Below are 27,600 nucleotides of genomic sequence, written 5' to 3' on the forward strand. Positions count from 1 at the left end.
TGAAATTTCACAGTCTTAAGCTAACTGACCTTCCTCCAATCGCTCAGTACCTCCAAAAGCAGTGCTGCCCAGGATAGACAAAAACACCCCAGCACACCGTGCTATCAAAAATTCTCCCTCAATGCACAAAGGGGTTTACTCCTTGACCCTACCTCACATCACCCACAAGGCCACCCCAAAGACTTGTGGATTTGCAGAATAGAGCCAGATCTGGGAACTTCACTCTACTTGCCTAGTACAATGCCATCAACAGTGGTCACTGTGGCTGGCACAACAGTCCTCAGTAAATTCTGTGTGTTTGATTATGATCCCACTTTAATTAATCTGCTTTGAAAATGTCATATCTATTTTGGAATGAGTTATACTGTTAAAAGTTTAGTGTGTATCTTTAGTCTTAAGTAATACAGAGAAGCTAATTCAAGCAGTAAAAATAGTTGAACCAAAATACAGTTGTATCACAGTATTATTTAGGTTCAACATCCCAGGAGGGTGCTGTGAGGGAGCAGAGAAACTGCTGTCCAGCACAGCTGATGTTAAAAAACCCTTTGGGGTCAGGTAACCCTACGACTCTATGCCTGCAGACAATGCCAGGCCTAGAGGGGGGAGAAAAGAAGGAAGCCTGGCTCAGCTGGGGGCTGATTGGCAAGGAGGCAAGAGTCCTCTGCCTACCTGCCTGAAGGGATGGATCAGAGACCTGCCAGCCAGCACAGCCACTTGAAGCAAGTAAGCACGCCCCTGCCAAGAGGAGGCAGCAAATAATCCCTACCACCCAGGGCAACTGACTAGGCGAGCGCCAGTAAACTGGGCTAGTGGGGCCATGCCCCAAGCTGAAGAGACTTGTAGGTAGTAGCCCAGGGAAACTGGGAAGCAGACCCATCTCCGCTGTTTAGGGGTTGATCTACACAGGATTCAGGGCTGGGACCCTGTAGAGAGGAAGGGCCTGGAACCCCTGTCATACCCTCTGGCCTTACCGACTGAAAAAACAACGATCTAGTCACTAGGCCGCCTGGCCACAGAAGATGCTATCACAGATACCAAAAAGTGACAGTGATACTAAACTTTAGAAAAGGAGATTTCATTAAAATGAGATTAGTCAAAAAAGCCCTAAAGTTAAAATGAAAGGAAGCAAAATCCTTCCAAAATCCAGGTTGGATGCTGCAAAATAATAATGGAGTCTCTGAACAAAAGACAGCTGAACCGAAAGGGAACCAGGAAGGCAAGCAGTAAATTAATATGGCTAAATGGCCATGTTTGAGAAGCTCTTCTTCAGCCATCCTTTAACCTTTAAAATCTTGGCCTAGTGAAGCCAATAAACAGGATCATAAATTATAGCAGTCAGAACAGAGAAATTAGATGGGCCAAACTGGAGTTTGGAGAGCAAGGGCTAGATTCACAAAGGCACTTGGGCATGGTGACACTAAGCATTGCAATGCCTAGAAAATCACTGGGATTTACAAAGCCTGAGTTCAGTGCTCAGGGTTCCTATACAATGAATGGAGGGAGATTAGGTGTGTAAGAATGAGACCACAAAAGCCAGCATGCTGGGAGGCTCTCTGTTTAAGCTAGCTAATGGGAGATGCCAAGGCAAGGGTGTGTCCTAAACCAGTGTTTCTCAAAGTTCGGGTCATGACCCAGTGCTTGGTCGCGGCATGTCAGGCACTGGGTCACTCTGATCAGCACCGCCGACTGGGCCGTGAAAAGTCCTGTCAGTGGTGCTGCCCAGCTAAGGCAGGCTAGCGCCTACCTGTTCCAACACCGTGCTGTGCCCCAGAAGCGGCCAGCAGCGGGTCCGGCTTCTAGGCACGGGGGTCATAGGGCTCTGCGCACTGCCCCCACCCCGAGCACCAGCTCCGCACTCCCATTGGCTGGTTCCTGGCCCATGGGAGATGGGTGGGGCAGTGCCTGCAGGCGAGAGCCACTTACACACCTCTACCTAGGAGCCGGACCTGCTGCTGGCCGCTTCAGGTGCAGTGCGGTCTGTGGTGCCAGGACAGGCGGGAAGGCTGCCTCAACACCTCGGCTGCACCTCTGACCAGGAGCCACCAAAGGTAAGTCTGTGCCCCAACCTCCAGCCCTGACTCCCCCCGCCCCAACCCGGAGCTCCTCCTGCACCCTAAATCTCTCATTCCCAGCCCCTACTCCCAGAGCCTGCACCCCCAGCCTAGAGCTCTGACCCCCTTTTGCACTCCAATCCTCTGTCCCAGCCCAGAGCTCCCCCCAAACTCAGAGCCCCTCCTGCACCCCAAACTTCTCAGCCCCAGCCCCACCCCAGGTCCTGCACCCCCAGCCTAGAACCCTGACCACCTCCTGCACTCCAACTCCCTGCCCCAGCCCAGAGCCCCCTCCCACACCCCAAGCCCCTCATCCCTGTTGGGTCACAGGCATCAACAATTTTCTTCAACTGGGTCCCCAGAAAAAAAGTTTGAAAACCACTGTCCTAAGCCCCAACTCCTCTGAGGGAGTTACATGTGTAAATCTTGTCTGGAGAGAGGTGCCTCTCTCCTTTCAGGATTCTCCATTGCAAGCCCTCTCTGAGGGTGAGGCACCTACACCATTTTTGCAAGAGGCCTGCCAGAGGGAGGACCTCGCTCAAAACTTTTAGCCCAGTAGTTAGGGTACTCACCTGAGATATCAGAGACACCCCCACCCCATCCCAGTTCAAATCACCCCTCCACCTGGGGGGGAGAAGGGGTTTGAACAGGGATCTGATACTTCTCAGTGAGTGCCCTAACCCCTGGGCTATGGGCTATGCTGATGGGGGAGGGGAATGTCTCAGTCTCTCCTGTTGAAGCTGTTCTATTGTGGATTAAAAATTAGAGTCATAGGCCAGAGAGAGATGAGATAACTCTGAGAATGACTCTATAGCCCGGTGGTTAGAGCACTCACCTCAGCTGCTCCCCCTGCTCCAATGACACTTTCATTATATAGCCATAGTGCAACAGCTTCAACAGGAGAGACTGAGGGTACATCTACGCTGGGAAAAAAAACCCACAGCAGTGCATCTCAGAGCCCAAGTCAACTGACTTGGGCTCACAGGACCAAGGGCTAAAAATAGCAGTGTAGACATTCCTGCCTAGACTCTGAAACAGGTCTCAGAGCCTAGGCTCCAGCCTGAGTGGGAATGTCTATACTGCTATTTTTAGCCCCTTCACATGAGCTTGAGACAGCTGACCCAGGATCTGAGACTTGCTGCCATAAGGGTTGGGGGACGGGGGTAGCAGTGTAGACATATTCTTAGAGAGTCCCTCCTCCCCATCTCATAGCCCAGGGGTTAGGGCACTCACCTCAGAAGTGACAGATTGTTGTTCGGCACTCACCTCAGAAGGAGCTTCTCAGGTGGAGGTGGGCTTGACGGGGTGGGGGGGTCCCCACGGCCAATGTAAGTACCCTAACCACTAGGCTAAAAGTTATGAGGGAGTTCCTCTTCCTGTCTCCCAGCTGTTCTGTGTTAGCTCACCTGGGACTCCAAGCATGCTTACTAGCTCAGACCCTGCAGGTGAGTTAGGCAGAGGAATGCCCATCTTATCCCAGTTCCTGCATCACTCTGGGGCTTAAGTGTCTGGATACCTACAGCATGTGCATGCTCAGAGGCACCTAGTGAGTTTAGGTGTTTTATGATTCAGCAGAACTGAGCAGTGGTTTTGTAAATACCAGTGGGGTCTGATTCTGGGATTTAGGCCCCTAATGTGGCAGTTAGGCACTTCAGTCCCTTTGTAATTCTAGCCCCAAATAGTTACAGAATGCCTTCGTTTCATATCTTTAAATATGTCAGAGGAAGGAAACCTGCAAAAAAATTGGTGGGTCTGGTGGATAACCAAGGGCTAAAGGGAATAATTAAGGAAGGTTGCTGAATAGTTAAGTTTCAGAATATCAACTGTGTTAGTCTGTATCCACAAAAAGAACAGAAGTACTTGTGGCACCTTAGCTTATGCTCAAATAAATGTTAGTCTCTAAGGTGCCACAAAAAAGTTAAATGATTTCTTTGCATAAGTTTTCACCACACCTACCCCAGACCTGCTCTTATCTGATCATAAAAATGTGGTTCTTGGAGACTGAGGTGTCCGAAGAAGAGGTGCTGGAGCAAATTTGACAAATTAAATTGCAATACCTCACCAGGGCCAGAGGATATATACATCCAGGAGTTCTGAAGGAACTCAGGTATTAAGTGCCTGAGCTGATAATAGAAATTTGCAATCTCTCATTGAAAACAGATACTGTACTAGAGGGCAGCAAGTGTTGTGCCCAGGTTTTATAAAGACTGTAGAGGTGATCTGGAGAATTATAGACCAGTAAGCCTGTATATGGCAAATTGGATGAATTGATAATTAAAGACAGAATAACACAATACCTTGAAAATCATCATATGAGGGGGTCTAACTAGAACAGATTTTCTAAAGGAAAATCATGTTTCACTAATCTCTTAGAATTCTTTGAATATGTAATTATAGAATTTGTAAAAGAGAAGCATGTGACAGTTTATTGGACTTCCAAAAGGCCTTCAACAAGATCCCACACAAGAGGCTACTAATGAAGCTAAATAGTCATGGGATAAGAAGCAAGGTATTGTCATGGATCAAAAACTGTCTAGGAGACAGAGAGCAAAGAGCAAGATAAAATGGTCATTTTCATCACGGTAAAAGGTTAATAGCAAAAGGTTCTATACTAGAATCCGTGTTTAATATATTGATCTGGAAAGGGGATGGTGAGTAGTGAACAAAAGCTGCAGATGACACAGCTATTTTGGTTACTTAGGACCAGAGACGACTGTGAAGAACTTCACAGATATCTAAGCTAGGTGAATGAGCAATTTAATGGCAAATGAAATTAAATGTCAACAAATGTAAAATAATCCCCATTGGAAGAAAACACTTAAACTACTCATATGCTCTATTGATGAATAAGTGGAGAGATGATATAAGTAATTTAAAATAATGAATGGTGTGGAGAATGTAGACTGGGAATTTCTGGCCCCCTGTCTCATAACATAAGAACAAGGACACTCAATGAAATCAAAAGGTGGGAAATTCAAAACTGATAAAATGAAATACTTTTTCACACTACATCATGTCTCTGACAGTAGCCAGGGCGGGATGCTTCAGAGGAAAGTTTAAGAGCCTCACAGTATGCAGATGTGGGATAATCTGCTTCCAAATAGGTCCCATCCTGGTCTCTAATCATTAGAGATTGGCTTAAACCTTAAACAGAGCCTTAGTGATAAACTACAGATTGAAAGAACTGGAGATCAAACTCTTCCCTATATAGGGTACATAGCCCTAAAGATACAGTTCTCGAAGGACCATTTGTGGCACCACCAGAAAACATGAGATCCTAGTTCTCATTTGCCTAGTTTAATGGATGACTCAGCAAGTTCCATATTGGTACAAATGTACTGAAGAGCTTTATTGAGAATGGTAAGCAAGAATGAGGTCCTGATTTTTCCCCTTTCTTCCCCATTTTTCTTTTTCTCCTTTGTCAGTGGCAAAATGGGGAAAGGAAGGAAAGAGTAAATACAAAAATTTTCAGTACAAATGTTTGCAAAAAAATTTTGAACTCTGCTTTAAAAAAGTTTACACGAAAATACTTTTTAAAATGTTCCTGATTTCTGTTCCTGATGGATTTTAGGTTAAAAGAGTTATAGTCCTGCTCCTAAAGGGAGCTCCCTCTCTTGTATCAGCAGGGGACAGTGTATCTGCCACCAAGGAGGAAGTAAAGGAGCAGTTATTGAAATACCAGAACTGGGCGTTGCTGAAAGATAAATACTTATTTTACGGGGGAAAACCCAAGATTCATCTTATACCTGTCCCATTCCTCCACCTTCAGCTTCCCTAATAACTTTAGTGGCCATGCCCTACATTCAACATTTGTAGTTTAACCACTCTGCTAAGGGTTGGTTGATCAGTCATTGGTTATTTTTGGTCTGGGGTTTTTCAGCCTATGCGCCAGGACAGAATCCCTTGCAATGTTTAGCAGACAGATAAATATAAGAGAGGGCACCAGTGTGCACCTGTGGAAGCTTAATGTTCAAAACTAAGGATCAACCATTCAGGAATGAATTGGGCCCAAGAAATCAAAACATTTGGCATATATAGTCTATTCACATCCTTAAAAGCCTGCCAGAAAAGGCTTATCTTCATTTTTTTGGGTCGAGTAATTCAGGGCAGAAGAAGCTTTTACACAAACAACTTTCAGTTAGCTATTCCCCTTGACCTGTGTGTCAATCAGGATTATGTTGATTACACAGCGTGACCTACTTGTCTGACAATAACTAATTTTCAACATAATAGTATAATAATCTCTTGCTCTTCTATCATTTGTTCCACTAAAAGATGTCAAAAATACTTTACAATTTATTTATTAACTTTCAAAACTGCCTTGTGAGTTAGGTAAATAATATCTTTTAGAGAAAAGAGAACAGCCACCAAGGACCTGATTTGCCCCTGTTGTGCACTTTCTGTGGTCATCTATGCCTGTGCAAAGTGAGCATAAATGCTATCAGATTGCAATTCCCCACACATATACACAAAGTCAGCACTTTACACCCACAGTTCACAGGTGCAAAGGACTATCCAAGGTGCAAAGCAGATTAAAGATCACAAAGGAAATTATATGGGAACAGATCCCAGAATAGATTCTTTGCTTTAAAACACAAAACCATCCTTCCTCTCCAACACAGAGCAAGACTCTATGCTTCTCCTGCTACCACATTTCCTGTGGTGGCAGAAGCAGCAAACTACTAGTGGCAACCTCACCCCTTAAACTTTGTATGGTCCAAAACTCACAATCCATTATTATTTATTAGTTTGTAGTATGGTAGTGCATAGGAACCCATCATGGAGCAGGAAATCTCAGTGGTAGGCACTGTACAAACACATAAAGAGACAGTCCCTGCCCCAAAGAGATTGTAATCAATCCACAACATGTGTCCCTATACTGAATAAATATAATTTTTAAATAGTTTCTCTCTTGCACTGCAGGAACTAAGGGCATCACACAAGTGAGACACTTCATTACAGTAATGGCTCTGGTTACTCCTTTTCAGAGTGAGGACTGCTAGGTTAGTGGTGTGTCAATTTCAACTGAGACAATTCTCAGGGGGGCAGAGAATTGCACTGGGGTTTAATTTAGCCTTTCATGAAAGCAAAAAAGATAAAGCTTGTATTATCCTGACTTAAATACATATATTCAATTGAAGGGAGTCCCTGGAAAGTAGTAATGCTGAAAGAGACCTAGGGTATGGCTACACTGGCACTTTACAGCGCTGCAACTTTCGCGCTCAGGGGTGTGAAAAAACACCCCCCTGAGCGCTGCAAGATACAGCACTGTAAAGCCTCAGTGTAATCAGTGCGGCAGCGCTGGGAGCATGGCTCCCAGCGCTGCACGCTACACCTGTAACGGATGTGGTTTACATGCAGCACTGGGACCATACTCACACTTCAAAGCACTGCTGCGGCAGCGCTTTGAAATTTCAAGCGTAGCCATACCCCTAAAGATGATAAAAAGACCAGGAGTACTTGTGGCACCTTAGAGACTAACAAATGTATTTGAGCATGAGCTTTCATGGGCTACAGCCCATTTCATCGGATGCATAGACTGGAACATATAGTGAGGACACACACACACACACACACACACAAAACATGAAAAGGTGGAAGTAGCCATACCAACTGTAAGACACCAATCAACTGAGATGAGCTATCATCAGCAGGAGAAAAAAAACTTTGGAAGTGATAATCGAGATGACTCATAGAAGGTGTGAGGATACTTAACATGTGGAAATAGATTCAATTAGTGTAATGGCCCAACTATTCCCAGTCTCTGTTCAAACCTAAGTTATTTGTATCTAATTTGCATATGAATTCAAGTTCAGCAGTCTCTCTTTGGAGTCTGTTTTTTCTCTTTTTGTTGTAAAATTGCCACCTTCAAGTCTGTCACTGAGGGTATGGCTACACTTGGAATTTCAAAGCACTGCCGCTGCAGCGCTTTGAAGTGTGAATGTGGTCTGAGTGGCAGCGCTGGGAGAGAGCTCTCCCAGCGCTGCATGTAAACCACATCCTTTACAGATGTAGCGTGCAGCGCTGGGAGCACCGCCCTAATTACACTGGTGCTTTACAGCGCTGTGTCTTTCAGCGCTCAGGGGCGTGTTTTTTCACACCCCTGAGCGCGAAAGTTGCAGCGCTGTAAAGTGCAAGTGTAGCCATACCCTAAGTGGCTAGAGAGGCTGAAGTGTTCTCCCACGGGTTTTTGATAATAGTGGACAGCAAGTGAAATGTGTTCATAATGTGACATAGCAGCAAAAAGACTAATACAGTATTTGGGCTACACATGCACAAATATTACCTCAAGGGGCATAGAAGTACTAAGTTTATTTTATACGACTCTGGTGAGACTGAACCTGAAATATTACATTCAGTTCTGGCCACCTTACCAGAAAGATATTAACAAAGTGGAGTGAGTTCAGAGAAGAGCAATAAAAATGATTAGAGGTTTGAGGGATTAATTTATGAGAAAAGATTACACATATAATTTGACTAAGAGATGACAAAAGAGGTAACAACAGTTTACTAATTATGAAGGTGTAAAGCACCTTGGAGAGGGATAAATTATTTAGTGTGGTACAGTACGCAGCAGTATGACTAGGCGTGGTTAAATGAAACCAAGAAAGGGACCAAAATGTTTGAATATCAGATATAATTTCCTATCACTGAGGTTCATTGCACTATGGAAAAATCTCCTGGGGAAAGTGGTAGAAATCCCATTCACTTGAAGGATATAAAACTAGATGGGCAAAATGCAAGCAAAGAAAATGTACAGATGAGAACATGCCTGCATGAGCAGAGAAATGAAATGGATAAGCTAATAGGTCTTTTCCTGCTTTAATTTCTGATTTACAGCAGTATATTTTTCTGAGGTAAAACAGACACACAAAGTATAAATTATACCAAAATAAAGCATAATTTGCTGCGATACGGTTCCTTTTTATCATTTGATTCCTGTGGCTGATTTAAGCTGTATTGTAAGCTCTTTGTTTTAGCTAGGTGAACACAATTTCCACAAGGTGGCTCCCTTGCTTTTCCAAATATTTGTTTTCCCAATTCCATAAAACTTCCCCAAAATAATTCCTAGAGCATATCTTTTAGAAAATATCCAATCTTGATTTAAAAATTGTCAGTAATGGAAAATGCACGACAACCCTTTGTAAATTGTTCCAATGGTTAATTACTCTCACTGTTAAAATAAAAATATCCGCCTTCTTTTCCGTCTGAATTTGTCTAGCTTCAACTTCCAGCCACTGGATTTTATTATACCAGTGTTTCTCAAACTGGAGTTGCCGTTTGTGTAAGGAAAGCCCCTGGCGGGCTGAGCCGGTTTCTTTACCTACCCCGTCTGCAGGTCTGGCTGATCATGGCTCCCACTGGCCGTGGTTCGCCACTGCAGGCCAATAGGAGCTGCTGGAAGCGGCAGCCAGTAAGTCCCTTGGCCTGCACCGCTTCCAGCAGCTCCCATTGGCCTGCAGTGGCAAACCGCAGCCATCGGGAGCTGCGAGCGGCCAGACCTGCAGATGGGGCAGGTAAACAAACTGGCCCGGCCCGCCAGGGGCTTTCCCTACACAAGCAGCGATCACAGTTTGAGAAACACTGTATTATACCTTTCTCTGCTAGATTGAAGAGCCTCTTACTAAATATTTTTTCTCCATGTAGATATTTATAGACTGTAATCAAGTCATCCCTTAACCTTCTTTTTGTTAAGCTAGTCATGTTTTCTAATCCTTTAATCATTCCCTTGGCTCTTCACCGATCGCTCTCCAATTTAGCAATATCCTCCTTGAACCGTGGACACCAGAACTGGACACAGTATTCCAGCAGCAATCACACCAGTGCCAAATACAGGGGTAAAACAATCTCTCTACTCCTACTTGAGATCCCCCTGTTTATGCATCCCAGGATCCCTTTAGCTCTTTTGGCCACAGTGTCGCACTGGCAGTTCATGTTCAGCTGATTATTCACCATGACCCCCATGTATTTTTCAGATTCACTTCCCAGGATAATCCCACATTTTGTTAATATGACCTACATTCTTTCTTCTGAAGTGTATACTTTTCCATTTAACCATATTAAAATGCATATTGTTTGCTTGCACAGTTTACCAAGCGATCCAAATCACTCTGAATCAGTACTCTGTCTTCTTCATTATTTACCACTCCCCCAATTTTTGTATCATCTGCAAATGTTATCAGTGATGACTTTGTTTTCTTCCAGTTTGTTAACAAAAATGTTAAATAGTGCAGGGCCAAGTACTGAAACCTGCGGGACCCCACTGGAAACACACTCAATCAATGATAAGTCCCAGTTTACATTTTGAGACCTATCAATTAGCAAGTTTGTAATCCATTTAACACATGCTATGTTAATTTTATATCATCCTGGTTTTCTAATGAAAATGTTGTGTGGTACCAACTCAAACACATTACAGAAGTCTAAGTATATCATTATTTAACACTATTTATCAACCAAATTTGTAAGCTCATCAAAAATATCAAGTTAGTTTGACAGCATCTATTTTCCATAAACCCATGTTGATGTGAATTAATTATGTCAACTTCCTGTAATTCTTCATTAATCAATTCCCATATCAGCCACTCCATTATCTTGCTAGAGTCTGATGTCAGGCTGACAGGCTTCTAATTACCTGGGTCATCCCATTTACCTTTTTTTAAAATGGGCATATTCGTGTTTTTCCAGTCTTCTTGAAATTCCCCAGTAATCCAGGATTTATTGAAAATCAGCATCAACTTTGAGATCCTCAGCCAACTGATTTAAAACTCTTGGATGCAAATTATCTGGACTTGCTGATTTTAAAATGTCTGATTTAATAGCTTCCATTTAATGTCTTCTGAGATACAAGTGGAATGGAAAGAATGTTATCATCACAATGTATCATCCGTTTATTCTCCAAATACAGACCAGTAGTATTAATTTAACACTTCTTCCTTTTCTATGTTATTATTGATAACTTTATCAATGGACCAGTACTATTCTCAAGATTCTTTTTTCCCCCCTAATATGTTTTTTAAACTCCTCCTTATTGTTCTTTACTGGCCACAGAGTTCTGCTTGTGTCCGTTGCTTCTCTTATCAATTTTCTACAATTCCTAACACACAATTAATTTATATTCATTACTATCAATGTCCCCTTTCTTCCATTTATATATATGGAGCTCTAATATATATATATTTATATTGACATTCCCTCTAAACTAGGTCATTTTTTAAAAACAGCACAGCCTTCTTCCTTGATTGTGGCTTTTTGGTCATCTAGAAATGATTCCCAATTATCATTCACATTTTTCTGATTAAATTCTTTCTCCCCGCCGATTTGGCTCATAAATGTTTTCAGGTTTGTGAGATTGTGTGTGTGTGTGTATTTATTTATTTACTGGGTCTGCTTATATATCATTTTATTTTTCTTCCACATTAGAAGACAGAAGCCATGGCTACTATTCCTGGCTCTCCCTCTACCTTTTCGCATCACCTTGGATGAATCACTTAACCTCCGTTCATCCATCCATAAAATATTGTCTTTACAGGTGGATTGTGAGAATTAGTGCTTTGAAGTCTTTGGATTAAAGGCACTCTAAAAGTGCACGGTATTTAAGACTTGTGTATTTCACACTAAATTTAACAATAGCTTAAAACAGGGGTGGGCAACCTTTCAGAAGTGGCGTGCTGAGTCTTCATTTATTCACTCTAATTTAAGGTTTCGCGTGCCGGTCATACATTTTAATGTTTTTTAGAAGGTCTCTCTCTACAAGCCTATATATTATATAACTAAACTAGTCTTGTATTGTGAAATAAACAAGGTTTTCAAAATGTTTAAGAAGCTTAATTTAAAATTAAGTTAAAATGTTGATCTTACGCCACCGGCCCGCTCAGCCCGCTGCTGGTCTGGGGTTCTGTTCACCTCAGCCGGCAGTGGGCTCAGTGAGGCCTGCGGCTCGGGACCCCAGCTGGGAAGGGTCTGGCAGCCAGAACCCCAGACCCAGAGCAGGCTGTGCAGGGCCAGCAGCCCGACCCCAGACCGGCAGTGGCTGAGTGCTCAGCCTACTGCCGCTCAGGGTTCCATCCTCGGCTCCTGCCAGCCGGGATCCCAGCTGCTGGACCCGCTCAGCCCGGTGCCGGTCTGGGGTCCCAGCCACCTGCCGCCGACAGTCAGGGTACTACCTTCTCCCTGGTTCTGCCCATTCTCTTCCTCTCTGCCACTGAGCTGAGAGTGGGAGGGACTGAGCACAGGGCTGGGGTGAAAGGGCTCGCCTGGAGCTAGAATGAAGGAGGGAGCTCAGGGTTGGGGCAGGAGGTTTGGTGTGTGCACTCACCTGGGCAGCTTCCCATTGGTGTGAGGGTGGCAGGTAGGAATGTGAGTGGTGGTGAAGGGGCTCCTGTTTGTGCTCAGGTGGGGATGGGGATGTGTGAGGTGCAGGGATGTGGGGGCTGATGGTGGGGTGCAAGAGTCAGGCAGAGGCTGGGCATGTCAGGGGGGTACAGGTTTCAGGGTAGGGTGGCTGGGTATGGTGGGGTGCCAGTCAGGGCTGGGGTCATGGGGAGGTGAAAGAGTCAAACAGGCAGAGGGCTGGCTGTGTGTGGGGGGTCAGGGCTCGGTAGATGTTGATGACTGCCCTAACTCCCCACTCCTTGTCCTGACTACCCCATCCTGGACCCCTGCCCCTATCCCTAACTGCCCCATGACCCTACCCCTACCTGTCCCCTGACTGCCCAACTCTATCCACCCTGCACCCAGATAGACCCCTAGGACTCCTATGCCTATCTAACCGCTCTCCACCCCCTGACAGGACCCCCAGAACTCTGGACCCAACACCCCCAACCCTGCTCCCCTGCCTGCCCCAACCCCTCTCCACACCTGCCTCCTGACAGGACCCCCAGAACTCCCAACTCATCAACCTCCCCCAGCTCCTTGTCTCCTGACCACCCTCCAGAGACCCCCACACCCTAACTGCCCCCCAGGACTCCTTGCTCCCTGTCCCCTGATGCCCTGACCCTATCCATCCCCAAACAGACAGGATCCCATGCCCATCCAACCCCCTGCTCCCCACTGCCCCCTACAGAGACCCCCACCCAACACCCCCTCGGATCCCACCCACCCTGCTCCCTGTCCCTTGACTCCCCCACCCTTTCTAACCCCTGCCCCCGCCGGCCCCGGACCTGGCCCCTTACCATGAGGCTCCCCGCTCACTCGGAGCCCTGTGCCGCCGCCCCGTGCGCATAGCCCAGCCCTGCCCCTCAGAGCGCTGCGCGCGGCAGCAGCTCCAGGGAAGGCCGCGGCGAGTCCTGCTGCGCTCGAGCCGACACTCCAGCCGAGGACCGCGGACCCCGCAGCTTGCCGCGTCAGCAGAATTTTTAATAGCACGCGGAGTCGCAGCAGGCAACCGCGTGCCATCGGTTGCTGACCTCGGCTTAAAAGCTACTTTCACCTCTCGGCCCACAAGTCCACTGTGAACAGATAAAGTCTCCCAGCAGGCTGTGCAAAATCGCCCAGCACTAGGAACTCTGAAATATGTGGCCAGAAGTCATGGTGCCTAACTCAGCTGACTATCTTGCCTGAATCAGTACAGCAAATCTTCACAGCACACGTGAGCAAAATGTAGATGCACTCCATGATGAGATACATAACTCAAGTTTAAAACAATCAATTTAACTGTGCAGTCTCGAGAAACTCATAGGTGCACTGAATGGGCCCGAAATTTTCAAATATATTCTAAAATATTTTGGCTCAGGACTTTATAACTGATACTATGTATCTTTCTATACTATATGTCAACATGCACATTGAGTTACTGCAGCTTGTGGTAAGTAAAATGCAACAAACACATTTATGATTTCTTCCTGCAAACATGAAGTATTAATTAGTCCACTTTATAATAGAAGTCTCTATTGACCCTCACTGTTGTCAGATCTAAAACATATTTAAAGTGCTGCTCTGTTTTGAGAAGTAACTGTACAAATGGTAACTGGGGTTTTCTTGTTTGTTGTGTCTTAGTGATGTATAACACAGATTTGTTCAGCTTACAAGTTTGCAAATGTTTTTCTACCTGCTAGCCTTACAGATTCAACCTGGGCTTTGGGAATCAAGGTAGGTTCTTTCCTTATCCTCTGTTATCACTTGTAATTAAGAATCTTCAGGTGTGTTTTCAGATTGTGCTTTCAGTATCAACCATATAACTCCAGTGATGTATAATTCATTAACAATTTAAATGTATTGAAATTCTCAGACTTAAATGTATTTAAGTGCAAAGTGTATATTCCTGTAGTACTATGTAGTACTATATTATTGTGACTCTTGTTCTGCTGTTGATTCTACACTTGTAACCCAAAAAGTTAATTCTTGTTGCTTTTATTTTCTAAAGTTTTAAATTGTCAAAAAGTTTCTTAAATGAAGAGCATGTTAAAATTATTATATTTTGAATATATAGTAATCTGTTTGACAGAGTGAAAATAATATATGAAGAGTATCTAACGAAGTGGGTATTCACCCATGAAAGCTCATGCTCCAAAATGTCTGTTAGTCTATAAGGTGCCACAGGATTCTTTGCTGCTTTTACAGAGCCAGACTAACACGGCTACCTCTCTGATACTTAATAAAAAATATAATCACTAAATTTGAACAGAATATAATTGAAGGTAGGCTCTTTGGCCACCAGAGGGTGCTTGTATTGTATTATCCCACCAGTACAAGAGAATTATAAGAAAAAAATCGTGATTCCAAAAAGTCAATAGTGTTATAAGTTGAGGGATAGAGAAGACTTTGGTGTCCATTCAATCCAGTTCTGGGGGAAAAAACTATTTGAGAACTGGTCTGGCCCAGTTCTTATTTTTCCTAATCCAGTTTGCCTATCTCTAACAATCATATGCATAATCATAGAATCATAAGACCGGAAGCGACCTCAAGAGGTCATCTAGTCCAGTCCCCTGAACTCACGGCAGGACTCAGTATTATCTAGACCATCCCTGACAGGTGTTCATCCAACTTGCTCTTCAAAATTCCCAATGATGGAGATTCCACAACCTCCCTATGCAATTTATTCCAGTGCTTAACCACTCTGACAGTTAGGAAGTTTTTCCTAATGTCCAACCTAAACTGCCTTTGCTACATTTTCAGTCCATTGCTTCTTGTCGTATCCTCAGAAGTTAAGAACAATTTTTCTCCCCCTTCCTAGTAACAACCTTTTATGTACTTGAAAACTGTTATCATGTCCCCTCTCAGTCTTCTCTTTTCCAGACTAAACAAACCCAATTTTTTTCAATCTTCCCTCATAGGTCATGTTTTCTAGACCATTAATAATTTTTGTTGCTCTTCTCTGGTCTTTTTTCAGTTTGTCCACATCTTTCCTGAAATGTGGGGTCCAGAACTGGACACAATACTCTACTTGAGGCCTAATCAGCGCGGAGTACAGAAGAATTACTTCTCGTGTCTTGCTTACAACACTCCTGCTAATACATCCCAGAATGATGTTTGCTTTTTTTGCAACAGTGTTATACTGTTGACTCATATTTACACTGTATGTACAGTTACATTCCAAATGAATCTAAAACTGATTCTTTGAAAGCAAATCAAACAAATATCCATTTGACTATTTTCCATTTAAACCTAGAACTAGATCACATTGCCTTGAAGCAGCCAGCACTGAGGAAACATGAAATAAGGCTGCTCCGACTGTGCTGTTCAGGATGGTTAAGAATTGGTTAAAGGTATATTGAGAAAAAAACTGGTGAATAGTCTGAATCAGTTCCAAAAGCTAATTCTAGGTGCAATTTCTATATATATATTAGATACTAACTAACAGGTGATTAGAAAGGGAGTGTTAGAAGACAGGTTTGGGAGATATCTGTCATTAGGAGGATAAATGCTTAGGGGTGGATTCCAAAAGGTTAAGGGATTTGTAGAGAGTTCATAGAATTGTAGAGCTAGAAGGGACCTCAAGAGGTTATCTACTCCAGCATCCTGAGCTGAGGCAGGATCAAGTATACCTAGACCATCCCTGATGGGTGTTGTCTAATCTCCAGTGGTTTTAAAAATCTCCAGTGATGAGATTCCACACGCTGTTTTGGAAGTACATTCCAACGCTTAACTATGTATCTCCCTTGCTGTAGATTAAGCCCATTACTTCTTGTCTAACCTTTAGTGGGACATGGAGAACAATTGATCACTGTTGTCTTTATAACAGCTCTTAAACATATCTGAAGGCTATCAGGTCCCCACTCAGTCTTTTTTTCTCAAGACTGAACATGTCCAGTTCTTTTCAACCATTCAAAATAGGTCAGATTTTCTAAACCTTTTATAATTTTTGTTGCTCCCCTCTGGGCTCTCTCCAGTTTGCCCACATCTTTCTTAAAGTGTGGCACCCAGAACTGGGCACAATACTCCAGCTAAGGCCTCACCAGTGCTGAGTAGTGCTGAACAATTGTCTCCTGTGTTTCACATACACCCCAGAATGTTAGCCTTTTTTTTTTTGCAGCTGCACCACATTGTTCATTCATGTTCAGCTTATGATCCACTCTGATGTCCAGCTCCTTTTCAGCAGTAAGACTGCCTAACCACTTGCAGCTGATTTGTCCTTCCTAAGTGCAATAATTTGCACTTGTCTTTACTGAATTGAATGTTATTGATTTAAAACCAATTCGCTGATTTAACAAGCTTGTTTTGAATGCTTATAACCCCTCCTAGCTTGGTGTTAGCCACAGACTTTAGAAGAATGCTGGCCATTCCTTTATTCAACTCATTAATGAAAATATTGAATAGAACCATACCCACGACTAGCCCCTGTAGGCCCTCGCTGGATACTTCCCCCCAGTTTGACAGTGAACTATTGATAACCACTCTTTGACCACGTCTAGACTACGCGCTGGATCAGCGCGTTAAAATTGATTGCTCGGGGATCGAAATATTGCGTCTGGTCTGGACGCGATATCTCGATCCCAGAGCGTGCTTAGATCGATTCCGGAACTCCAGCTAGATGACCGGACTTCCGGTTCGACACGGCGAGCCGCGCGGATCGATCCCGCGCGGTGAAGATGGGTGAGTAAATCGATTTTAGATATTCGATTTCAGCTACGCTATTCTCGTAGCTGAAATTGCGTATCTAAAATCGATTTAATCTCGTAGTGTAGACCTGGCCAAAGAGTCTGGTCTTTCATCCGGTTTTGCAGCCTCTTCATAGTAATAGCACCTAGACAATGTCGCCCTAGTTTGCCCATGAGATGGGTTGGGGACAACTGGAGGAGGGCTGTTGGATGTTAGGGTAGTGGCTAGATAGTGTGGGGGGAGCTAGCGTGAGGGGACTGGGATTAGGACGCAAAGTGGGGTGGTATTGGGGTCGAGGCTTTTTGCTCATGCAGATAAAGGGCAGCAGTGCAGGAGGCTGAGAGTATTTTTGGGGGCTGAGCCCAGGCTGAGGGCACTGTGGAGAAGCTGCGGCCGGTGAGAGAGCTCGGGGGAAGCGGCGGGAAGGAAATTGGGCGAGGGAAGGTTTCTGGACAGGCCACACAGTGCCTGGGACCTAGTGTGCAGCGAGCCCCACCCCGCAGCGAGTTCCGGGGTGGCGGCCGTAGCACAAGCCCAGCCCCCTCGGCGTGCGGGGCGGGGACGGGACGGCGGCGAGAGCTTCCGCAGCGGCTGCAGCCCAAGCAGCAGTGCCAGTGCCGGCGCCGCCGAAGCTCGATGCCGCCTCTGCAGCGGCTCGCCAGGGAAGATGGCGCCGTCCCACGTTCTCAAGTGCTGCCAGAGGGTGCTGGCCTGGGTGCCCGTGGTCTTCATCGCCCTGGTGGTGGCCTGGTCCTACTACGCCTACGTGGTGGAGCTGTGTGCGTGTGAGTGTCCGGGAGCGCCCAGGGAAGGGCTGCCGGGGGTGGCGCACTCACTCCCCCCAGCAGCCCGGGGGGTCGATCCGCCGCCCGGGGCGGCAGCGGCTGTGAGAGCGGGGAGCCCCCTCACCCCAGGTTACCTCTGCGGTGCCCCGGCTCCCCGATCTCGGCCCCCAAATCCCGTCTCTCCTACGCCTGCCGCTCGCGGGGCAGAGCAGGCGCCGACCCCACAGATCCCTATGTCGTGCGAGGCCCTCTCAGGGGGTGCCCCGCTCGTTTGGGGGTGTCTGTCCTCCCCGTGGTGTGGGTACGGGGTGTCTGTGGCTGCCGCCTGGCACTTAGGCGAGCCGGGTCCCGAGCTGCTTGGGGGGATGTTACAGCACTTGGATGTTGCCCTGCGTGAGGCTGTTGGGTTGGTAGGTTTGTGTCCCTCGTTTTGGAGCTTTGCCTCACGCTTGGAAAGCAGCAGGGGCGGCAGTGTAGCTCCTGTTTGAATGGTGTCAGCTGTCCTCGTGCCCAAGGGTATCTCACTGATGTGCCTTTCTGAAAACGTCCCTTTAACCTGGTAGCATTTGAGAGGGGAGGCAGCGGCAGTTCCTTGCTTTCTGCAGGCTTGAGGGGCGCTGCACCCGTCCTTGCTGAGGGCTGTAGGAGAGCATCCAGCAGAGTGCCGAAGTGGGGTGATAATAGGCCTGGAGTCTCATAAACGAAGGCTTCTTGGGGGAGAAACCAGGGTGCCAAAGAACCGAGAAGAGTTAGCAGTGAGGAAGGAATGGGCGGTGGGGAAGAGATGTGTAAGAGGGGTGTCAAAGGCTTGGGAGGCTCTGGAGAGAGACTGAGCTCCCTGCCACTTGAAGTTAGTAAAATTGGCTCAGGGCCTCTCCAAAATCTGCCTTTAGGAAATTGGCCATTATAACTTGCTCCAGTTTTTGGTTAATTCCTTCACCATCCATGGTTTCTGTCCCTACATTATTTATGCGTGTTGCCACTTTTTTGTTAGCTTTTGACACTCTTCTTTCATCACCCCTGAGATGATGTGGGGAATTTTTTAACCAAGCCACTGTTGTTTGTCTTCTTTTAAAAATAAACTGGGCTAGAAGTTCATGTTTTAGAAGTACAACTTTTTGAGTTCTTTAGTATTCTGTCTCTCTTCTGATAATGAATCCTAAAACCTCGTGTCACTGAAATGTGATTAGAGTGAAGTCTTTTGGGAAAAGGGATTTAGAACTTAGATGTTTCATACTGTCAGAGTATTGGTAATGTAGTTCAGTGTTATGTAAATCTTATTTGTAGACAGTGTCATTCAGGATGATATTTATGCTTATGTTTAGATCTCAATTTAGGCTGAAGTCTTATGATATTGTTCAGTTCAGATCATTTGTTCATTTAATAATAATAATACATTGCATTTACATAATTCATCAGAACTTTATGTTTTACATGCTTTGAAGATATGTAGTGTTTCAGATCTATAGGTAGTCTGTGTAAAAGTTGAAATGCATAAAAATAGTCTGGAAGACAGAAGAGTGCACAACTACTATTATATAGAGAGAGCGCGCTCGAGAGGGAGATTAGGACTGCCAATTAATCACTTGATTAATTCAAAAAATTAATCACTTGATTAATCGGACTCTTAAACAATAGAATACCAATTGAAATTTATTAAATATTTTTAATCTTTTTTTACATTTTAAAATATATTGATTTCAGTTATAACACGGAATACAAAGTGTAGTGCTCACTTCATATTTTTGCTTACAAATATTTGCACTTAAAAATGATAAAAAGTAGTATTTTTCAATACATCTCATACAAGTACTGTTGTGCAGTCTCTTTATCGTGAAAGTGTAACTTCAAATGACTTTGTTTTGTTACATAACTGCACTCAAAAACAAAAAAATCTAAAACTTTAGAGTCTACAAATCCACTCAGTCCTACTTTTCATTCAGCCAACTGCGAAGTTTGTTTACATTTACGGGAGATAATGCTGCCCACTTCTGAATTACAATGTCACCTGAAAGTGAGAACACGCATTCGTATAGCACTGTTGCAGCTGGCGTTGCAAGATATTTAGGTGCCAGATGCTCTAAAGATTCCTGTGCCTCTTTATACTTTGACTATCATTCCAGAGGACATGCTTCCATGCTGATGACGTTTATTTTTTTAACAATGTGTTAATTAAATTAGTGACTGAACTTCTTGGGGGAGAATTGTAGGTCTGCTGCTCTGTTTTATCTACTTTCTGCCATATATTTCATGTTATAGCAGTCTTGGATGATGACTCCGCACATGTTGCTTATTTTAAGAACACTTTCACTGCAAATTTGACAAAATGCAAAGAAGATATCAATGTGAAATTTCTAAAGATAGCTACAGCACTCAAGATTTAAGAATCCAAAGTGCCTTCCAAAATCTGAGAGGGATGAAGTGTGAAGCATGTTTTCAGAAGTCTTAAAAGAGCAACAGTCTGACATGGAAACACAGAACCCAAACCACCAAAAAAAAAAAAAAATCAACCTTCTGCTGTGGACATCTGACTCAGATGATGAAAATGAACTTGCATCAGTCCACACTGCGTTGGATCATTATCAAGCAGAACCTATAATCAGCATGGATGCATGTCCTCTGGAATGGTGGTTGAAGCATCAAGGGACATATGAATCTTTAGTACATCTGGCATGTAAATATCTTGCGACACCGGCTTCAACAGTGCCATGCAAATGCCTGTTCTCACTTTCAGGTGACATTATAAACAAGAAGCAGGCAGCATTATCTCCTGCAAATGTAAACAAACTTGTTTGTCTGAGTGATTGGCTGAACAAGAAGTAGGACTGATTGGACTTGTAGGATCTAAAGTTTTACATTGTTTTATTTTTGAATGCAGGTTTTTTTTTTACGTAATTCTACATTTGTAAGTTCAATTACCATGATAAAGAGATTGCACTACAGTACTTTTATTAAGTGAGTTGAAAAATACTATTTCTGTTGTTTTTTACAGTGCAAATATTTGTAATAAAAAATAAAGTGAGCACTGTACACTTTGTATTCTGTACTGTAATTGAGATCAATATACCGTATTTGAAAATGTAGAAAATATCCAAAATAGTTAAATAAATGATATTCTATGATTGTTTAATGGTGCGATTAATCACAATTCATTTTTTTTAATCGCTTGACAGCCTTCATGTGTATATATATATATTTCTGTTTGTGGGGCCCTGGAATATGGAAATACTTTACACTAATTATTTAGATAAAATGTGTGAAATGCTTTTGTTTTTTCTGTTGTGCAAACCTTCTTTTTCTAGTTACAGGGCATTTCTGATATTTGGACAAGCTTGTAAAAATCTGTATGTATAAATCTCCTACAGATAAGATTTTCCACTGTATTTAGGTATAGGGAAGCGGGCGTGGGTGAGGGATGTGCTGGCCGCAGCTTCCTGCCACGCCCATTGGCCTGGGACGGCGAACCGCAGCCATTGGGATCCGCGGTCCGCCAAACCTGCCGATGCGGCAGGTAAACAAACTGGCCTGGCTCAGCCACGTGCCAGAGGTTGCTGACCCCTGTGCTAGGCACTGTACAGACACAGAACAAAAAGATAGTTCCTTCCTTGTAGCCTCTCCTTATTAAATTAATAAAGTTGAACAAATGTATTCACTGAGTAATTTAGTGGGCTACCAGGATGCACTTTTAGAATCTTGTTTGTAAACTTTGCAAAAGATTCTTGAAAACCAAATTAGATAGGATGCCAATATTGGGAGTACCACCGTTGCCTCTGTCCCTATTCTGTTTATCTTCCTCTTCCCATACTTGTTTTATTACCGCTGTTGTTTCTCTGTTTAATTATGTATTTCTGAGTTTCATGTTTCTGCATTTTTCTCTTACCCCTGTGATGGAACTAGGGCGGCTTTGTAATAATTTATAAATTCATAAACTTGGGCCTGCCTGAGTGCAGGGGACTGGACTTGATGACCTCTCGGGGCCCCCCTTTAGCCCTAGATTTCTATTAAAAACTATACGTTGACCTGATTATTTGGATGTTTACTGTATGGCTATATTTAGCTTAAGAGGGAGCTGTCGGGAATAGCCATCAGGAAAGGAAAGAATACTGAGAAATGACTTATTTTGAGCCAAACACTTAGGAAAAGGCCTGTGAATGTAGGAGATAGAAGAACTGAGAGTTTTAAAAGGAATGGTCTCTTAAGAGGCAGTGTAGTTGTTTGAGGAAACCAGAGTGAGACAAACGGACCCTACTGCAGATGTCTAAAGAAGTTAAGCTTGCCTAGGTTGCTGTTTGTGGTGGGAAGCATTTAGGCAAGGTAGACGTGAATGTAGACTGTTTTTAAAATCCATTTTCTCTAAATGCTCTGTTCCTACTGCTGAACTAAGCAATACTTTGGTTTTAAGAAGGCTGTCTGATCACTGTACACCCTGTTCAGACTCCTGACGGAAAGAAAGACAGGTGCTCGAACTCAGTCAGACCTGCTGGGTAATAATGGTTGGAACACAGGGACTGTAGCCTGGTGTGCTCTAGGTGTGGGAATTCTTGATATCTGAGAAATGCTTTACATGCACATTGAATTGCAGAGTGAAAATGATTGACTAGGTTTGTGTTGTGATCCAAATGAATTTCATTCTGCACCTGGCTCCACTGAATTTGGTGCTGCTGTTGGCACTGATGATTTCTTAGTAGTTCATTGCTTTGGATGGAGATCAGGAAGGATGATGGAGGTGGTCATGTGAGACAAAGAATGTCTGGTTCTGCTATGTTAATATTTTGGGGAGGGAGAAGATTTAAGTAGAAATCAGAAACCAATGATTAAGTATGATGGTCACTTTTGGGTTATTTTAAATAATTTTGAATTATGCATAAAAATAGATGTTCAATCAGCTGATACATGTGGCTCCTCAAAATTAATATTTATCCCTGGCAGAAATTATTCAGTGTAGAAATTGTTTGTGCATATAGTCCGGATGACTCCTGGAGTGGTTGATAAGATGCAAATATCTTTCATATCTACGCCACTATCTTGAATCTATGCTGGCTTGGTAATGACCAAAAGACATTGTTGTGACCTATATAAAATGAGCTGGGGAGTGATCTTGGTCTGTTCCATACTAGACAAACATCCATTATGTACCATGGTTATGAACACGCTACATATGTAGATATTGCAGTTCAAGTTACATGCTACCATTGGTGCAATCTCAGTGTTGTGACTGAACTAACTTATCTTTGAGTGTGCTGCTTCCAACGAAGTGGGTATTCACCCACGAAAGCTCATGCTCCAATACATCTGTTAGTCTATAAGGTGCCACAGGGCTCTTTGCTGCTTGTAGAACATAGCTAAGGCACATTGGTTGGAACTTATAGCTGGAAACTGGGAGTGCTGTCAGTACTTCGCTTTCCCTGTTGAGAGTGGTTCCGTTTTCAAAAGCACTTTTTACTTGAGTTACATTTTTAAGGAAAAAATCTTGCTGTATATTGCACCTTTTATTTATATAAGCCTATACACATCTTCATTCTGAAGATATTCCAAGCCTTTAGAAATAAGTGAGTTATATAATTGTGACTATAGGCAACCAGAGTAATTTGTGCTCATCCCAGCAATGGTGGATTAACTGTGGATCCTGCCTTAGGCTGATTCAGGACAAACAGCTGACCAATATTGTTGTTCCTTGTCTTATGCTTAGCTTGGAAAAGCTCTATGGGTCAGGGACTGTCTTTTTGTTCTGTGGTTGTATAGTGCCTATCATAACTGGGTCATGGTCTGTGACTGGGGCTCCCAGTTGCTACAGTTGGTGGATTAACTGTGGATCTGGCCCTGGGTTTAACCAGGATCCATTATGCAGGAAAACTCTTGTCTTGTGGGACACCCTGCCTAAATATGTTAAAACTGGGACTTGTTTCAATGTAGTTGTCTAGCTACTAACCGCTACACCTTAAGAAAACTTGAAGCCCTCGTCTGCTTCTGCTGGCCTTAGTCGTGCCTCCACTGAGCTCTGCTTGCTCTCATCGATAATGAAACCTGGGGGTGTCAACTTCTTTGAGAGAGGAATTTGAAAAGCCCCAATCTCATTTTGGGTAAAGTTCAATTAATTGCTTATGCCAGGGCCCAGCCAATACAAGTAGGTGGCCAGAGTTTATTGCTAAGTGGATAAGAAGAATTGTTAGAAAAGAGATGTCATGTTCCAGCCTGACCAAACCTTGTGTGTGCTCCTTCCCCCATTCACACAGCTCTTAGACCCTCCAGTTTCCCCATCCTCCGTCCCACTTTTTCTAGCTGCAAATCCCTTCTGCAGTGCCCCACACCCAAAGATGTGTTTCCTCTGTGGAAGAAAGTGACTTCCCCTTGTGATTGACCTGGTTCTTTTCTCCATCGCCTGCCCCTGAACACTGAAGCAGTATGATTTTGGCGAAAAATGCCAGTGGCCTTCTAGGCTATGGCTCCCAACATTATTAACGCTGGTTCAGCTCCACCACTACCAACAGTGGAAAACTTATGCAAAACTTCCCTGGGATAGTTAAGCCTTAAATTCAATCACAAAATTGGTGGTGGAGTGGAGAATGGGACCAAAAGTGTAGCTAGCTAAAGGAACTGATTTCCAGACCATCGCTTTCACAGCTAACATGGAAAACGTCTACTGTCTCTGGAATCAGCAATGAACCATTACAGTAGAGCAGTGCTGGGCAAACTTTTTGGGCTGAGGGCCACATCTGGGTGGGGAAATTGTATGCAGGGCCGGGGCAAGGGATTGGGGTACAGGAGGGAGTGTGGGGTGTGGGATGGGTATAGTGTGCAGGAAAGGGCTCAGGGCAAGGGGTTGGGGCGCAGGAAAGGGCTCAGGGCAGGGGGTTAGGGTGCATAGGGGTGCAGGAGGGAGCTCAGGGCAAGGGGTGCAGGAGGGGAGCATGGTGTATGAGGGGGCTCAGGGCAGGGAGTTGAGGTGCAGGAGGGTTGTGAGATGTGGGCAGAGAGTTGGGGGGCGGGGTGCAAGAGGGGTTCAAGCTCCAGCTTGGCGCTGCTTACCTAAAGTGGCCCAGGGATGGCAGTGGTGCGCACTGGGGCCAGCACAGGCTCCCTGCATGCCTGCCCTAGTCTCGGGTCTGTGCCGCTCCAGGAAGTGCTGTGATCCCTGGGCGAGGAGTGGGGCGGAGGGCTCTGCGTGCGCTGCCCTTGCTGCCCCTCCAGGTGCCTGCCCCAAAGCTCCCACTGACCAGGGTTCCCCATTCCTGGCCAATGGGAGCTGCGGTGGGTGGTGCCTGGAGGCAAGGGCAACGTATGTGGAGCCCTCTGCCCCCCTTCCCAAGGGCCACTTCTGAGAGTGGCGAGGGGCCTGTGATGTCACGGGGGACAATCCCAAGGGCCAGATCCAAAGCCCTAAGGGGCCGGATCCGGCCTGCATGCCGTAGTTTGCCCACCCCTGCAGTAGAGGCATGTTTGTCTGGTTTTTATAACAGTGGACTGGGAATGATGGTCTCTCACTTTCTTTCGCCTCACCGATGGAACAGCATATGCTTTCAAAGGTAGGATTTAGCTTCCTTTGCTCCTATGGAGGAGCAGTCTGTTGAGCTCCTATAATCTTCAGACTAGAAACAACATTTGTATACTTTAATAGCTAAGACATTTTTTACCCTCACACCCACTCTTCCTTATGGCCGTGTCACTAGGGAAAAAATGGTGTTAGCCAACACATGTTAAAATCCTAGTGAATGCAAGGCAGTTTGTAGTTTTTGTATGTCTTAGATTACAAACTGTGTTATCTTCACTAGGAGTTTAGCATCTGTTAGGTGTGCTGTTACCTCATGTTAGCTTTTTTCTTAGTGTGGATGCACCTCTGTGTTGTGAAGAATCGTTACTACCTTGTCCTAGGAGAACATGTGATAGTCTCTGTCTTTGGTTTGTTTAGAATCCTGAACTCACGTATAGAGTTAGTCTGTACCATGGACTGTGTTTGTATAGCCCTTAGCACAGTGGAGTCCTGGTCCATGGCTCAGGTTCCTAGGTGTGACGACAGTACACATAAATAATATGTAACTTTAGTTCGCTCTATCTGTACCACCAAGCCCACAAGGGTTACCGTAAACTTAAATACAAACTGTCCTTTATAATTTCTCTGACGCACAGTTAGTACTAAGAGGCTTGGGTTGATCTGTTTTAGTGCTGCATTCTGATAAACAAAGGGACTGTAATTTCATCTGTTTTCCCACAAGAAGTCTTTACTCTGTATCAAAATGTTAACACAATAGCTAACAAACAATGACAAGATTGCACTTAACAGTTGTATAGTGTTTCAGTAACTTTTTGGAAAGCTCTTCTGTTTCTGTATTTGCATGAGTATCAGCAATATATTACAAGACTTGCATATGATGGTTTTATATGAGCTCAACATAGCTTGCTAATGGGATGAAGAGGCCCACATTTCAAGGAGAATAGAAAGCTGGTGTGATTAGTTACAGTAAGCTAAATATTTTAGCTATCTTAAATATATATTATAAAAAAGAGTGATCAAAATGGTTTTGGATACATCTGTTACAGTTTCACTAACTCAGTTCAGTGATGGGAGTTGGGAATAGTCTCTGTCTCTTTGGAGGCTACCGTTTTATATATACTTCCTATCAAGAGCTTCAGCCTGATACAGTGGGGTTGACAGATCTGTTCCCATTTGAGAACACTGAAAGAAAGATGATCAAACCTTTTTATAAGGTATGCTAAATTAACTGATATGACTCACGAAAAGGAAGGGGAAGAAGGGGGTGAGTGCCCTTTTATGGTATATAAGGTTTGAAATTGTGTGCATGTTCTTTTTAAAAATTCTGCTTGGTTTGTTACTCTGGAGTTAACAGGTATATCAAGTTTTGTCTTCCTTGATTTTGCACTAGGTCTCATTGCCTGTGTTTAGATATAGATTATTAACTTTATCATCTCTTAATTGAAAAGGCTGGACTAATGTCTTCTAAATATTTTTCAGACATTGAATTTAAATGTGCAAGTTAAAAAAAAAAAAGTTTGAAATAAACTGAAAAATGAAGTGCTTATTATTCAGACTATCAAGGTTTACATTTCTTTCTCTAAATCATACCAATTCTTCAGTCATCCATAGAGTCTTGTAGGGAAATCAGAATAGACAAGACCTGAAGTTCTATTTTGCTTAAAAATGAAAAAAGTAATATTTTTACTTTTTTGAAAACAAAATAATCTTTCAGGTCTTCCTTGTACATATAAAGAAACAAAGGCATAAACCTACATTTTCTTTTGTAGATCAGCTTTTACTCTCTTCAAAATTGAACTTCATCCAAGGTTAAACAAACAAAACCATATAGAGCAAAAAAGTTCACCATCTGCCCTTAATTTTATGGTTAAAATATAGATAGCCTTGCCCATATTCAAAGACACTTACTGGGATAGTTCAGAAACGCATCTTCTGAATTGAGTTGTCCTTGCAATATAGTTATTTAGACTGTCTTATATCTCTCTCTCTCTTCGCTTCTATAATTTGTGAAACTTCTCTATGTATATGGTGTGATACAGCATGGCCAGAGGGCAGCATAAGAGTGTTAGCAGGGGGCCTTATTCCCTGCCAAGGGAGGAAGGTTTGCTTTAGATTAACTAGAGCACCTGACTCCAGTTAGAGCACCTGACTCCAGTCATGGGATATAAACCCCTGCTTCAGTCAGACAGGGGGTGGTAGTTGAAGGAGAAAGGTTGGATTGGAGCAGAGTGCAGAT

General features: G+C 44.0%; 1 protein-coding gene across 2 annotated transcripts in view; it reads left to right on the forward strand.

Moving 5' to 3' along the window:
- The first annotated feature begins 17,646 nt into the window (after positions 1–17,646).
- Positions 17,647–27,600, forward strand: part of ZDHHC20 (zDHHC palmitoyltransferase 20) — an 85,610-nt gene continuing 75,656 nt past the window's right edge. The window contains exon 1 of one of the 2 annotated variants that reach the window (XM_032777446.2): positions 17,647–17,875. In XM_032777446.2, the coding sequence (XP_032633337.1) occupies positions 17,758–17,875 (118 nt within the window). In that variant the 5' untranslated portion in view covers positions 17,647–17,757. The remainder of the gene's footprint in view (positions 17,876–27,600) is intronic. The other variant, XM_032777445.2, reaches the window with a different exon arrangement.

This window comes from Chelonoidis abingdonii, chromosome 1 (assembly GCF_003597395.2).
Source record: "Chelonoidis abingdonii isolate Lonesome George chromosome 1, CheloAbing_2.0, whole genome shotgun sequence".
Classification (NCBI taxonomy): domain Eukaryota; kingdom Metazoa; phylum Chordata; order Testudines; family Testudinidae; genus Chelonoidis; species Chelonoidis abingdonii.